The sequence below is a fragment of the Pithys albifrons genome, chromosome 10 (assembly GCF_047495875.1).
Source record: "Pithys albifrons albifrons isolate INPA30051 chromosome 10, PitAlb_v1, whole genome shotgun sequence".
NCBI classification, from domain to species: Eukaryota; Metazoa; Chordata; class Aves; order Passeriformes; family Thamnophilidae; genus Pithys; species Pithys albifrons.
The window spans coordinates 12,480,260-12,496,441 of record NC_092467.1 but is presented as its reverse complement, the minus strand read 5'-3'; the positions used below and the strand labels follow the sequence as shown (position 1 = coordinate 12,496,441).

General features: G+C 41.0%; 1 protein-coding gene across 2 annotated transcripts in view; it reads right to left on the bottom strand.

Moving 5' to 3' along the window:
- Positions 1-10,425, bottom strand: part of VAV3 (vav guanine nucleotide exchange factor 3) — a 152,754-nt gene extending 142,329 nt beyond the window's left edge. For both annotated transcript variants that reach the window (XM_071565552.1, XM_071565553.1), the window contains exon 1: positions 10,150-10,425. In XM_071565552.1, the coding sequence (XP_071421653.1) occupies positions 10,150-10,353 (204 nt within the window). In that variant the 5' untranslated portion in view covers positions 10,354-10,425. The remainder of the gene's footprint in view (positions 1-10,149) is intronic.
- Positions 10,426-16,182: the final 5,757 nt, after the last annotated feature.

Sequence of the window (16,182 nt, the reverse complement as noted above, 5' to 3'; positions counted from 1 at the left end):
GACATTTCAACAGGATTACACGTGTCACTTCCCTTGAAACTTTAGAAAACCTGCAACAACAAAGTGACAGTAGCTGCCAGCACTTTCTGAGACACAGTCCTCCAAACCAACAACACTCCTTAAAGGCATCACTGAGAACAAAAAACGTGTAGTTAAACTTCAGCTTTCACAAAGACTGCCACCTGCTCAGCACACTGACAGTGAAACCAGTGGCCTCAGCACAACCCACAGAAAACGCATCACCACATTCAGTGCTCTCAGCCACAAATGCAAACTGAATGAAGGTAGATCCTGAATAACTTTCCCATGAGTACTTGTAGTGATTAACATCAAGGCAAAGCACTCCTTTGTGATGGATAAAAAGAAGATCAGGACAGGCAGAACTCAAAACAAAATGGCTCCAGTTAACCCTACTCAGGACTCGAATAAAACTCAGGACATTACACACCTGTTGAAGACCATGTAAGGTTTAAACATACTCTGCACTTTGAAAAATGTCCTAAGAATTCCCTAGAACCAAACAGCCCTAAGAGAACATACACACACCCCAAACAAGTCCTCTGGGTATGGCCCAGAAACTATTATTTCATATCAAGTGTTCAAAAAACATAGGTGAGATCCACAAAGAAAGAGTAAAAGAAAAGGAGGGTGGAAAAATCAAAGCTGAGCAAGAATTTTCAACAATATTTAAAAATAAGCACTTGCCAATTCAGTAAAGTATGTGATATGACCCAAAATCTTGCATCACTTTGTGCACACACAAGGATGGTCAATCACTAAGTGAAACAATTATTTCCTCACACAACTTCATGAAATTTAGCAAAACTGGCACTGCTGTGAAATGCAAAACTTGAGCCACAAAGTAGCATCAAGAGGTTTCAAAATACCTACCTCAATATACGTTCAGTTTTAAAACCTTGGCAGAAATCCCTTCCCAACCAATCAAAAATCAACTGACTAAGCCCAAAGGCAGCAGCCTGCAAGGGCACTTCAGGGAGTCTCACTCCTTTTTGAGAGTGAAAGATGCTGCAGGCAATTGCAATAGTTTGAACATTCTCTCTGGTGTTTCTTACATTCTACTTATTTTCCAGGAAAAAGAAATTCAAAGCTTGATCTAAATTCTACTGAGATAAGTAGGATTAATGAGTCTTCACCTCCAGTTACAATTCACATGGCAGGACACCATACCTCCATCCAGAGACACTTAAAATCTGTGGGGACATTAGTGTGGGGAAGGTGGGGTGCTCCATCTGCCTTTAACCATACCTGCACTGGCATGAGACATTCACTCTCAGATCCTGAAGAATCCAGAGGGGAAAACACCATGGCCCTTATGGCCTTTTATCAGCTGATACAAGGCATCACTGCTACCTGAGGCAGCAGTTGATGGGAATCTCAAGTCAAGTGCTGAAGCATTCAAGTATAATTAAAATTTTGACTGCCAACATGCAAGCAAGACACAAAGAATTACACAAGCTATGATAATGCTGTCGTTATTACACTATTAGGGTGTAGGCAGTCAAAATAACAGATTAACTTTTTAATGCATCTAGTTTCCTACACAACAGTGAAGTGAGACTGTTTAGAAAATCAAAATCTCCAGTGCCAAGCTCTAATCATTCTGTTTCAGTTGACGCTAAGGCTTCTTTCTGTGTAGAAACAGCGTGAGTCAAGCAACAAGCAAGGATAAAAAGTATCCTAACTACAGATTATACAGCACAAACCCTTATATAACTCAGAAAGAAATAGGTAAAATTGACAGTGGCAAGGATTAAAGGGCATATCTACAGATTTTGGAAATATAAATCATCTTGTCCTACTTAGCATTACTAGCTAAAAATATGCTTTAAAAATGCTTTGCTTTGTTGGGTGGACTTTTTTTCAGAAAATATTTTATTATAGCAATAATGTCATATATATATTTTGTTTGCTTCTGCAAGGCAGTCACACTATATTCTCTGTATAATTTTAAATAAATTCCAAGTCATTTTTAGAGTAACAGAATTAGTGAAAAATAGGTACTGACAGATTACTGAATACCTACTAACCAATTATAAAAATTCTGATTGAAAGTAAAGGCCAAAATATTTTGGATTGTAGTACAAGACCCTGAACCATACCTGTAGGGTCTCCAAGAACATTTTATATAGTACATGAGCAGCTTTTAGACAAATTGCTACAATACCACTATATTATGCAATTTGATACTAATGTTTCACATTCTGAATACACAAAGAAGCAAATATCCTACTAAGAGTCCTTCAGTGTTTCATGCTACCAAGACATTCACTATTGTTATTTAATACAGTATGAAAGAAAGAGTCATTGACTGGTATTTTTCCAAAAGATAGGTTCTCACTTGACATGTGGTGAACTGAAGCCAATAGAATTCACTGAGCTTTGAGGGAACATCTTTTTGCTACATATAAAGATTCAAAACCTTACTATAAAGATGTCAGTTCAGATTGCATTTTACACATCATAAGTCTTAGCAAACAGCTGGTATTTCACAATGCCTCCAGTCTTAAACATGGCCTGTCAAAGCAAAGTAAGAGGAAAGAAAAGGTATCTCCAGATAACGTTGAGTACACTGGAAAGTGCAGGGGGGAAAAATTAATAGCCAATTTGACAAAGTACTCATCAATTTGTACTTCTCTGTGAAACAGAATTTTAGAAATACTGAAATAATACAGTATAAGGTAGTACAAAACATTGGTATGAAGTATTATGGAATGACATATAAGTACTGCAACACTTTCAGAGCAGCAGAAAGGAAAACAAAAAAAATCAAAGGTTTTTGATGGGAGTTTTTACTCAATTTGGTGTTAAGGAACTAGAGATACAAATTTAGTATTGGCAGAAAGAATTCAAAAACTGACACCTCTATATCAAGTAAAACTGAAAGAAGATACAACTGTCAGTGATCTAATAAAACAATGCATACTTCTCTGAACTCAAAGATACCCACACAATGCAGGGCAAGAGCCAGGACTTTTCCCTGCCTGCAACAGGCAGTGACACATGGAAGGTACACAGAGGAGAGCACACTCCAGCGGGTTGCCTTCAGCCACAGGCACCTGCCCTATTCCCTGTCTGGATCAGCTGCTGGTCAGGGAGCCAACATCACTTCAGCAACAGGTCCTCCTTCCCTGGCTGCCTGTATTTTACCAATTGTGTTCTGAAAGTCCTTCCTGCCCATGCCTCTCACCAGCCTGCAGGCTACTGCTCCCAGCTCACCCTCCTCCCCAACACTCACATCAGTGAAGCCCAGACTCAGCTATACCAGAGCTAGAAGGTGACAGGTCCCTGATGGCATGGTCAGGATGGATGGACCACCATGCTCCCTGCAGGATCACTCCCCTCACCCCTGGCAGCTGCCTTGCCTCTCTCTCACTTTGTAGCCCCTTTACTCCTTACCCTCTGTATTTTCTTTTTTACAACTCTGATTTAATTAATTCTTTTGACCTTCAAAGGGGAGTGGAAAGGGATGCACGTGAGAAATCCAAGATCCTCTATCTCACCAGTGCACAGACTATACCAATGCACTATGCTAACCCATCCTGACCTTTGCAGCCTGGCAAATAACCTCCTGCACTCCCAGGCCCAAGGCAGAATATTGTAACAGTGATCGACATGGCCAGCAATGATAATGCCATTGTCTGTTATCATTAAAGGGTAACACAGCACTCCCAAGGATTGGCTTTCTGTACTTGGGATAAATCACAAAATCCTTAAGTGCCTTGCTTGCTGATACTCTCTTCAATCCAGTTCCCCAACTTTTTCTGATCATTCTCTCTATGTAATATTTGTCTCTTTTGATTATTGCCTCCTACTTATATATTCTTGTCTCCTTCCTTGTACCCTTTTTATTATTCTTTTCTTTTGATAAGCAGTCCAATTTGCCACCATAACAAGTCTCCCACCTTTGTCAGACAAGGCTCAGAAAACAATTTGGTTTCTCCCACATAACACAGCAGCATGCCATACACAGTCAATTTAAATTATCCATTACTGGCACACACTACAGCCTCAGTGAGAAACCAGTATGAGTATTTTTCTAGTAATGCTTTCAACAGCTGGCAGCACACTAGAATTTTGTGCAGAACCAGACATTTGAGACAATTCTTGGCAAGATACATACTCAACATTTAATAATTGTATGATAAATATAATACGTAAAATAAGCTTCACCATACAACTGCAGTTTTCCCTTCCCCTTCCAACCATAAAGAATCAATAGGGATCAATTAAAATCATTACACCAGTTTTCAAGAACTTTTTTCTCCATCTTCATAAGGTAAGAATTATTATCTAGAAAAAGTAGGTCACTACTTTTTTGTCAGTTGCTTTTCTTAGAACAAAACAGAGGTCATATTAAGGTTTCGCTTTGAACAAATATTTGTTCAAAATATTTTACCAAGTCTAACACATACAAGTTATATTTATATATATATGGATAAATATACCTTGTATGGATAATATATCTTATGGCCAATATAGTTCTCATTCAAATTAATCACAGAAATAAATGTAAATGTGGTAAAGATATTTAGTGGACCAAAGTACCAGCAAGTAAGCAAAGAGATTGAAAAAAAAACTGAAAAGGTAAAAAAATATTTTTGAAATAACTGAATTCTTTTCAATGTATTTGAACATACAGAGTTAGTTTCAAGTAATTCAAGAAGATGGGAGGGGTGAAACATCTCTTTTTCTACACACTGACAAAAATCAAATCAGTTTCTAAACACTTGTTCAAGCCCAAGAAGTTTTCTAGTTTCAGAAAAACTGTAATAATCTAAATGTATCTTTGTGGTATGTCCTAGCACCTAAAAAACCCCACAGCATAAGTTATTTTGCACACTAGTTCTCTCAAAGGTTCTCTCTGCCCAAGGAAAACAGATTACTGATATCCTGTGACTCCTGGGAAGGGTCAGAAGCACCACTCTGAATTCCTTCTGAATCCCTTTTATGTTTTTATTTAGCTCACCTGGTCCCTCCTAAGATCCTAACCACATCCTCTGGCACGGAGGTCAACACACCAATTCACATCCCAATCTTTTTCCTTTAGATAACATGCAGGGTCAAGAGATGATTCCTGTTTCCTCCTTTGCAGAGCCACATGGCACCAAGGGTTGATACCCTGACATTTGACACGCTGAGAAGTGGGAGGGAATCACTGCAGAGAGGCAGGCACGGGGGAGCAAACCCACCTGTGGGAAGCTTACAGAGATGGGACGCACACTCATGGAGTTAGGAGCAGGAGATCAGGGTTATCATTTGTGGGGGATGAGGAAGCTCCAAGCCAAAGGCAGGATCAGACGAAACAGAGAGGTATGTCTTGCTCGGCACACCCACATCCTGAGACTACCTGATACCACTGTAACAAAATAAACTCCCTTTTTTTCCACACCAAAATATTACATGGATGACAAAATCAACTTCCTTTGGACTACATGGTCACATCAGAAAAAGTAACTCCCTAAAATTAGAAAACATTTGAACTTTTAATACTAAATGAGGGGTATTTTGTTTATTTTTATTAGAATAATAGGAAATAGTTATTTTTAATATTTAATCTATGTCAACATCCCCTTTAGTAAATTCCTGTGCCAGTATTACATTAAGTGCTGCTTTCCTGTTTAGCAATCTCTCACAAGTTAACTGAACGCCTTGCAAAAACCATTTCAAAACTAGTTTGCAAAGTATTAAAGAGAAAAGATAAGCATTAAACAGATGACATCTCCTGCAAATCCATCATAATCCATTTGTTTAGGTTTCCTATTTCTGGTGATAAATTTCTTAAGTTCCTGTATGATTATGATTAAACATTAGGATTAGTACTCCTTGTTATTGATCACTTCTGTTTTTATTATTTTTACCAGCCAACATCAGCCACAAGGCAGCACCTGAGGAAAATTAATGGCTACAGTGAAGAGCCCTGGAATACACAGATACTGAGCTGCAGTGCTCCATCCTCTCTCTCACAGTCACCAGGGACTGATACTCCAGTTCAGGGGAAACCCTGCAACGCACTGGCACACCAGGCACATCTCTGTAGTCATTTAACACATTCCCTCTTCTAGCTCCATTCCCAGTAGCTACAAGGTTTAGTGTTTGGTGCCTGCACAGGGACCAGTTGCACAACACCAACACTCAAGTCTGAATCAGGCAGGCTCCTCTATAGTTAAAGGCCATCTCTTAAATTTCCTTTTCTAATGGCACACACACAAGTCAAAATAACTCAAGTGCTAGCTCATGGGAGTTCAGACAGCAAAGTTGGCTTGGGCCTGGACAAAAGAGCTCTTAACAGACCCAACATTTTCCTGTTCTGTTCAAAGTGGAAAAAAAACCCCCAAACCTGGGCATGTACATCCCTGGAGCTGAATTTCCAATCTCATACAAAGTCAACATGTAAATTTTCACAGGCAACCTCACTCCATGACAGACCAGCCCCTCCAACAGGAGTTGGGGAGCAGTGAGCTGGCAACCCAAAGGACAAAGGTTGACTGGCAAAGCAACAATGCTGCTTATCCTTTATGTATGCAAGGTTCACCCTTTCACATCTGAGGCTCCCTTTCTGGAAAGCACAACTGACTGAATCAGCTTCTGTTCTTCAAAGGACAATTTACATTAACCAAATATACATATTTTCATAAACTTACAGTAATGCAAATGGAAACAGCCAGCATTCAAACAGCTTCCAAACACAATGTTGTGCAGTCTAAAACCACCAGGACATTTCCCTTGCACAGACATTGTTATGTCTTAAAAGGTTAAGGGGGGCAGAATCTACAGGTCTCAAATGTATAAAAGCCCACCCAGAAGAACAGCTGTGACAAGGTGTGTGGCTGGTGGTGGCACAAAGGCATGCAGCTCCCCCTGCTAGCCAGCCCATAAAGGAGAACATCTACACTGCCATTTGGCCAAGCACAAGTTTGTGTTGCAATGCTGAGCATCATCAGTCTCAGTTTCTATTCCTGCCCCAAGAGCCATAAGCAGCCAGTGCTTACAAAGCAACAGAGCTTCTGTTTGAATGGATGAGGCTCCACCAAAAAGCAGCATCTGAAGCTTCAGCATCAGTCACAACTGCACTACACTTTTCATATAGCTTGTAAGGGGTTACCCAGGTCTACTGAACAAAACTCATGAGTATCACTGACATGTGATCTGCCATATTCATTCTGAAAAAAATAAATAGGTAACGAAATGGAAGAAACTCGACTCATGTCAGAGAACTGACATCTGCTCCCAGGTTGCCTGAGGCAGCACCTCTCATTTTCCTGTTCTTTGGAGCTGCTGCATTTTTATCCAGCCTTAAGACATGAAAACTTGGTCCATAGAGAAAGGCCTGACAAACATCAACAGCAGTAAGAGACAAGACCAAAATCAGTCTGCCTTCAACAAGGCCCATTCACAAAGCCTTCATCCACCCTTCTCAGTCTATTTTTATTGATCAAGAACTGTGCAGTAAGACTTCCCTGACCTATTCTAAGATTTAGTGGCAGAAAACAACATCAGATCAGAGAGTACAGGGCCACATGAGGTCCAAACAGGTCGGTTTGGAGTACTACAGACACAGCAACACAGACTGCAAAGTCAGCAGACAAAATGATTTCTATTCTAAAGCCAATTCTGCTCTGGCACCTCATGCCTCCAGTACCTATAAATCATTATCCCACAAGGAACAGGTGAGTTAGCTTGTGTTTCTACAAGACCCCAAGACTTTATGATGCAGAAAATTTGTGATGCAGATTTACTGTGATGCAGTATTAGTTTACTGACAAGTAATATTCTGACAAAAGTCACAATTTAGGGTTCAACTCCAAGCAGATCTCACCAACTGAATAATCTTCAAGCCATTGAGATTTCTGCATAAATTACTGCTAAAAGCTCTTGACAGTCTCAGCCACAAATTGCAAGCAACTTGCGGAATTTAAATACACATTTTTAATAACAACTACTGAAATTTTCACTAGTGTTTCCAGCAGTGTCCTCCAAGAGGCTTTTCATAAACCCCACAGAACCTCAATAAAATCACAAAATCTAGAACCCACAGAACACAAAGGTATCATTCCCAGTAAATTTTATCCTGCATAGAGTTATTCATTACAGGTTTTGATCCAGAAACAGTTCCCCCTGTTTAAAGGGTGAAATCATTGTACAACAAAGAAATGCATCACTGAAAAAGTAGCTTACAGCACCGTGGAGTGCAGGTCCCTCTGGCAGGCAGCAGATACACAGACAAGGAGACAACTGTCACAGCTGTGAAACAATTTCAGCAGCTACATTGTACATATATAAAGCTCAAATTCAAAATAGGTATTGTAAATAATCCAGGATCTGCAATTATAATCCGTAGTTCAAACACACTTCAAGAAATAAATATTAATCTTGATTCCCAAGCCTGCTCTAAGAAAGAAGACAGCAGAGCATTTTGATACTTATTTTTAGCCAACAGAAGGAGATAACTATGGGTTTAATTTGTCAAAAAAAAATTAAGCAATACTGGTCCAGAAAAGCAACATTTATCTCTAATTGAAGTTGATTCTATGAGTTAGCCACCTCAAAACTACTGTGTAATATCATGAAGACACTTACAGTTCATTTAAAAAATAAAATTTAAAAAAAAGAGAGAAAATCTGTTTCTGTGGGTTTTATCCACTCTAAGCAAGGCAAGTGACCATTTCCAACAGTTCATACATGAAGTATTTATAGCTCTGCAAGCTAAACTGAAAAAGGGGCAGTTTGAAAGCAATCCAAAATACAAACCAAGGCTCTGGTTTAGCAACTCCTGAAACTCTCACAGGTTTTAACTGTGCAGAGAGAAAACTTACCTGGATTTCTTCCATTCAGAGGAGCCCATCCTCTGCACTGCTCCATCACTCAGATAAAGTGCCTCTATATATGCCATTCAAGCAGGCACTTGAGCTCTCAAGTACACAGGGACAATCTTTATCCCATTCACATCCAGTGCAAGGGTCTGGGAGTTTTTACTCTATCTGAAATACGTTTTTCCCTTTTGCACTGTGGGCTTACAGAAAAGGTCCCCTTCCTAGTAAGGCATAGCTACAAGAATTAAAAAGAAATGAAATAACTGGCTTTCTAAGTAAGCATGGACAGACAAAACAGTGTAATTCACTAATGCTTTTTGTCAGTGTCCTAAACGTGATTGGCAATTTGCACTTCTATAAACCCAAAACAGAACTGTAACACTGAAATGTTACAGTGTATCCGTTTCTCAATGTTTCAAAACACATGAAAGGCTCAGAAGTCAGTTTCCTTCCAGGCAGCGTCTGCTTGGCTGCCACCGTCGCTGCCGAGGCATAGGTGTGAGCGAAGCAGTGACAGGAAGTCATGTATATATAGAGCCTCTTCTTGAATTATTAATATAATCTTATCTCGATATCTGAAACCAACTTTGAGTCACAGCAACACAACATCAGTTCAAACTAAAAACCGCATCTAAACAGGTCTGAATTTGGAGTTACATTTAGTTATTAGATAGTAATTCCAAACTATCAACCTAAAAAGCCAAAAATAAAAGGCCAGATATCAAGAACATGATTTCTCATTATTAATTACGCTTCGCCGTTCAACTCCGTAGATCACAACAAGCCGGGAAGTGCAGCAGGCAGGCGCTACCGTGTCCTTCTGCCGCTTCCCAGCCCCTGTCCTGCCCTGGCCACGCCGGCCCGGCGCCCTCGCTCCCCATCACATACCCAGGTATAGCCAGAAAAAATAGAGGCAAGAGGTCAATTTAATTTATAACCCGCTCACACTAAATAGGCAACGCGCGTAGAAATGTGAAAGTGCTGACTCTGGGACTACTGCGGGACCTCCTCAGCACGGCCACGGCGATGTGAGGGGCCCGGAGGGTCCCGCCCGAACCACCTCCAGGGCAGGCTACGAGCCCTCGCGAAGGCTTCGGGAGCCGCCAGCCCGGAGGTGCAGCAGAGCCCTATCCCACGGCCCGGCCCGGGCGGCCGCACTCACAGGGAGAGGGCGCCCGGCGGGTGCTGTGCTGGGTCCGACCCGCGCTCCCGGCCCCGCGGCGGCTCCGGCGGCACACGGGCAGCGCCGCTCCCCATCCCCGGTCCCGCGCTCCCGCAAGCAAAGCACGCGGAGACACCGCGAGGGGCGCGGTCGTACCTGGGACATTTGGGGGCGCAGGTTGATCTCCTTGAGGTTGATGGAGTGGCTGCGCAGGTTGTTGAGCAGCTGGCAGAGCAGGACGCCGTCGCGCAGCGTCTGCGCCAGGTCGAAGACCTGGGCCGTGTCCCAGGTCACCCGGTGGTTGGGCGGCAGCACCTTGCAGCTGATCAGCCACTGCCCGCACTGCTTCCAGGGCTCCATCCCCGCCACCGCACCGCGATGCTGTGGCCGCGGTGGCTCCTGCTGCGCCTCCCGCCGCCGCCGCCGCGGCCGGCCCGGCTCGCCCCGTGCCCGCCCCGGGGGCGGGTCCGGCGGGTCCCACCGCCCCACACAGCCCGCCCCGCACAGCCCTGCCCGAGCGCTCCGGGGGATGCCCGCCCGCTGATGGCACCAACAGAGCACCTGCGGCACACTCGGCTGTGACAGACAGGTGTAATGGCACGTTCTGCATTGTTGTCCGTCTTTTGTCCTCTCACCAAGCCAGGAGCTCACTGCTCAGAAGAGGGTAAAGCAGCGTACTCTCAGCTAGAAATTATAGCATTGTTTTCACCACTGTTCTCCCTGTTTTCCACTGACATCAATTTTACTTGCACCTTAAATACTGTTAAAAAATGTAATAGCTTCCAACAAGCATTCAGATGATTTCAAATAAAAATTAAAAAAAAATTTAAAAACCCACTAGTGATGTTAAGGTATTGAAGGTGACAAACTCCAAAACCAAACAATACAAACACCACAGCTGACAATATCCTCCACAACTCAAAAGGTATAATTTCCATTGGATTTTTGAAAAAAAACCCCATCTTACTTTAAAGGATACAAAAACTGGTTTTATCCTCTATTAAAATAATCTTTTTTTTCTTTTAAGTAGGGAACCCTTTTAAAGTACTATTAATGTGTAATTTATGTGAGAAAAAAACCACAGTCCAGAGTGAGAAAGCCTCCCAAGAGCAAAACACTAACATGGTTATTCAAGATAGCCCACAACTATCCCTGATTTTCACATCTCCTCTGCTAAAAGCCTCACACTTATTCCTGTCTGACCTCAGAATAACCTCAGAAATGCTTTTAATCGTGTCTCAATTAATACACCAGTTCTCTGGGAATTTACTTCAGAAACTGTGGCCTAGTAAGTGATTTGCACATTTCAGTAAGCCTAAAATGCTGAATAACTCTTATTTCTTTAAACAGGCAGTATGCCTGCTATTCCAGGCATTTTCCTGAGCAGACAGGAGTATTAATCACTGGCCTGCAGAACATACCACAGTACAGCTCACCATTTTGCATTGCATTCGCCCAACAAGACTAAGGAAATCATGGCCCAAAATGTAGGATTCAGCTCCATGAACTGGAACACCTGTGCCACTGCCCAGCAGGTGATGGGCTGAGGCAGGTGTGACTTATTACCTCATTAAAAAGGCACAAGTTGCTCAAGGTCATCTGAGAACAGCATTTGTTTCCACTCAAAGACGCACAAAGTTGCAAGCACCTGGCTTGGTTTTCAGCCCTCTGCTTACCTGAGCTGGGCTGGCAAAATGAAGAAGCTCCCAGGTCCGAGCAGGACAGAGAGGGAGCTCCCAAAGCTGCTCTGGACAAGCCAGGCTTGTTGGACCACAAACACACTTGAACAGAACACAAAATCCAGTTAAAAGTAAGCACTTTGGCATGAATCAGAAGAAGAATCCTAATTCCAAAGGATTGCTGCTAGTGTAGCTGAGCTTTAGTTCCTTACAATAGCTGTTAACATGGGAGAGTGTGACTTCAGGTTGAGTTGCCTTAGCAGTGCCTCCTTCCCTGCAGGTCCCTCCTGCTCCATGGCTACCTGGGCAGCTGGAGCCAAGCAGCTTCCATTTCTCAGGAGATGGGAATTCTCTGTTGAACCACCTCAGCCCAAACACTCAGTCGCCAGTAACAGGTACCTCTGCCTACCCACAGCAACATTTGATTGTTTTATGCCTGAGAAGCTGGAGGAGGATGCAGTTTGCAACACAAATATTCTATCAAAGTATCAAACTATAACCTACAGAAATACCTACAACCAGAGAGAACTAGAGAGAATTTAATACCTAATTTGAATCAAAAGGGATGAAACTAAGTCTTCACTGTGATCATCTGGATATCATCATCCATCAAAATGAACATCAGAGCAGCTTGATCAAGAATACAATAAAACACTGTCTCGTAGAAACATATTTTTATCTGTGACAAGCTAAATATGAAGTGATAACTGAGTAAGATAGTGCCCACAAGCTATCTGCTCTCAGACTGACAACCACCATAACACTGAAGCAAATGCAGAAGGCAAAAGAACAAAATAGATAAAAGAAACAAACCCATCTGCACTAAGTTATCCATATCCCCACTTCAGCTGCCTCCAGCCAGGATTGGTGGTACAGCATCCTGAAAGCAACATAAACAGTTGGGATGCCTCTGCAGAGATACAGAAAAATGAGCCCTATTCTCATTAATAAACAGCAAGAAAACCACTTTAGGCTAATAGCTCAAATGCATCTAATCTTTTTTACATGGTTAATAGGAGCAATCCAACACTCCTTGATACAAACTTGACATCCAAAGAAGACATTTGCTTTAAAGGTGGTAGTTGGAATTCTAAATATCTGAAAAACATACACTGCAGTTTTAAATTGTTTATAAGTCATAGACAGTTATAGTGCAATAAAAGAACAACATTTCATTCAAAATACATTGGTTTCTCTACTGTACCTCTTTTATTTGAGTGACATTTTTGAAAATGGAGAATAATCCATATATCCATACAAATTCCAGAAAAATATCTCTCCACAAAGAGTTAGATACTTGAGAGAAGGGAAGGGGCAAATGGATTCATAGCCATAATTTGTGATCAGCACAGTCTTGCTAGAGCAGAAGGCTGACTGCTACAGAGGTCCAGAAATACTTGCACATTCACTTTCCTTCTCTCAGAATACTCTTAAAAACCTTCCTCAGCTTCCTACATTGTCCACAGTCATTTATTGGAAGAGGTTCAAATTTTCCTTCAATTCTTAAACTTGTTTATGTTCAAGAGCTACTTTCACATTGTTCATTTTTTGCTATTGATAGATTTAAACACAAAACCCCAAACAAAAAAAAACTTTATAGTTCAAATATGAAGTACCTTAAATGAACCAGATGCCAAAGACATACTGAAATTTTGTCCTATTTCCACCCTGTTCTTCTCCTCATACTCCATAGATCTATCTGGCTTTATAGGGGGGCCAATTTTAAGTTACTTCAGTCCATCTCCTCCAATTTCACTAGCACAGTCTGACCTGGCAGATAGGTCTCAGCTTAGATTGCTCAGAAGGTTCAATGTACATGACATACTTTCATTTTTATTAATGCATCAATAAGCCGTTTGCTCAACCAGCTTTTTCTTCTGATTTTCTATATAGAAAACATTTCAGACATACATTCCCACATTCAAAATACTGCAAAGAAGTGACATAAAAACAAAGAAATCTCTATTACAAGAACAGCAAGTCTGAAGGACAATTTTTCACCAAAAGGCACACAAAACCCCAAGCTTTTGTATTTTTTTCTCTTCTTCTAGGAGACAGTTGTCTCCTTACTGGACATATCATAAATTTATTGTCTTTACTTATATACTGTGTTGCACTCCATGAAGGTGGCAACTTTCCAACTCTTTTCTTGTTGTTTTATTTAAAACAAACAAATAATTGACCCAATTTTTTTTTTATAAGTGCACATTTGCAAGCTTTCTGAAATAATTCCTTTCTGGTGTCACCACACTTGCTGCATTTGAATTACTCATATGGCTCAGTTTTGGGATAACTAATAGATAAAGTACAAAAAGTAATAAACGAATGAATGTATATACATTCCCTCTTAATTACTCTTGAAGATACAATAGTGGGCATTGAGACCCAGGCACAGACCTCGCCTTGTGTAAGGCACCAAACAAGGATAACAAACCAATAGATCTGCTCCCAAATTGCATCGCTCCTCACTTTCTTTTCCAGCTTACTCCCTTGTTCACTAATGGGTTCATCAGTTCAGGTGCTGAAAGTTTTCCTGCCTTCTGATGATTGCTCTTGAGCACGTTTTTGAATGCTACAGGCAGAGAGAGGAGCAAGCCCAAGCAAAGAACTGTCCTCATCTGTGGGTACCAAAGGCCCACTAACGTCTTGGCTGAGCTAGCCCTGAGCTCATGCTCAGTGTGCCCCAATTACACCCACTCAGTTATACCAGTAAGCAAATTGAGTTACACATGATCTGCAAGCAAGAACATGCAGTCTTGTGCTTTGGCCGTTTGTATCTTCCTTCTGTCCAGAAATACATAAGGCCACTGTGACTCCTGGCCAAAATCCTCCCTTGGGCCACTCTCTTTTTGGCTAGAGAGAAATAATAGTGAAGTGGCCAGAGTCCAGCATTTCATAAGCAGCCTGCTTATCTTGCAGTAAAAAGTAAATGAAGGTAAGATGGCCAGGCAGAATTATTCAGTAATTCCTGTCTGCTGATGATGAACATGAGCATCAACATGGATAAAGATCTCCCAGATGCATCTGGCTGTATCCTATAGCTATAGGCTCTAGTTTCAGAATTACTTTGGGAACTTTGTGGCAGAAAATGAAAGGGCGGTGCTACTTTCAAGTGATTCTTACTAATTTTTTGAGTTATTGTCTTACACTATAAATAAAATAGACTTCAAAAATAATTCTAGAATAACAATGTCATCTGAATTACATTTTCCTTTAAATAAGTGCTTCAAGCTAGCATGGAAGAAGTCACAGACAACTGACCTGAAATCCAAAGAAAGCACCAAAACAAAAGACAAAATAATAAAAAGGAAATAAGCTGGGAGGATGTAAGGAACTGAGTTGAGTATTTGCTTTTCAATAAAGACCTGAAAAATGCAGACAGACAACACAATATATAATGCATACGTAGCCATAAACTGAGAGGAATTCTAAATGCTAACACACAAAACAAACCTAAAGATACTCTTTTCAATATAAAATTGTGTGAATACACAAAATGCATTTGAGAAATCAGTGATGCTGTGAGGGAAGATGCACCCAGACTAGTCGATGTCAAAATAAGACATTAAACCAGCCAAACAGACTGCCTAGTTTTAACAACTAACTACCAAAAGTCATCTTAAGAGTGGAAGACATTGGTTCACCTCCCCTGACAGAAATCTTCCTTTCATTGAAGTCAACAGAAATTTGTCGCATTTTACTAAGTCCAGAATCCCATGCTGAATTCCTAAAATAGAGTATTTGCATTCCAGAAGGCCAAGTTTCAGCTTTCTAAAAACCATTCATGCAAAAGGAGAAAGCTGCTGATGTACCACCTGTTTGTGCTGAACAAAAAGGGAAGCCACACTCAGGGGACAGCCATGGCCTTTGTGATAAGAAAAACATTTAAGGTCAGACAAAAGAAATTGTCATGCCCTCTTTTTTGTATTTTAACCAAAATATCAAACAGGATTCTTAAGAATCCAAACAACCTGAAACAGTAAATGAGATTAAAACCTTCCTCGCACCTTAATAGGTCTTGATTTTTAATACCTCTAAGCAATACACCCTTTTCCCTCACTCATTTCAATTTCCCATCTTCCACAGGTTGTTCTCAATAGTCTGATGATGCTTTTAATGCAAAACGAGATCAGATTACAGAATTACAGGACAGAAAATACTCTCCTCTGCACTCCAGACAGAGGGAAAATAGATGCTGACAAAAATAATTTTTGTGGTCTCAGCAGTTATTTTTATGAGAATTCAAGGTGTTCAAGTGCATATAACCAAGATATGAAAAGCTAGAAATTGGCATAAGTAAGCCCCAAAGAAAGGAAAAGATATTTTCTATGCTTTCATAGTCTATTCAGGACCTAGTACCAAGAATCCAGACACTTTCCCCACATTGTTGAAAGAAGGGATCAATAGCTGAAAGTGTGACACTTGCAGGAAACTCTGTGCACTGGATGAGGTATGAATATATAGAAACCAGGAAGAAAAACCTTAACATTAAAATAAAAAGTTTCCACTC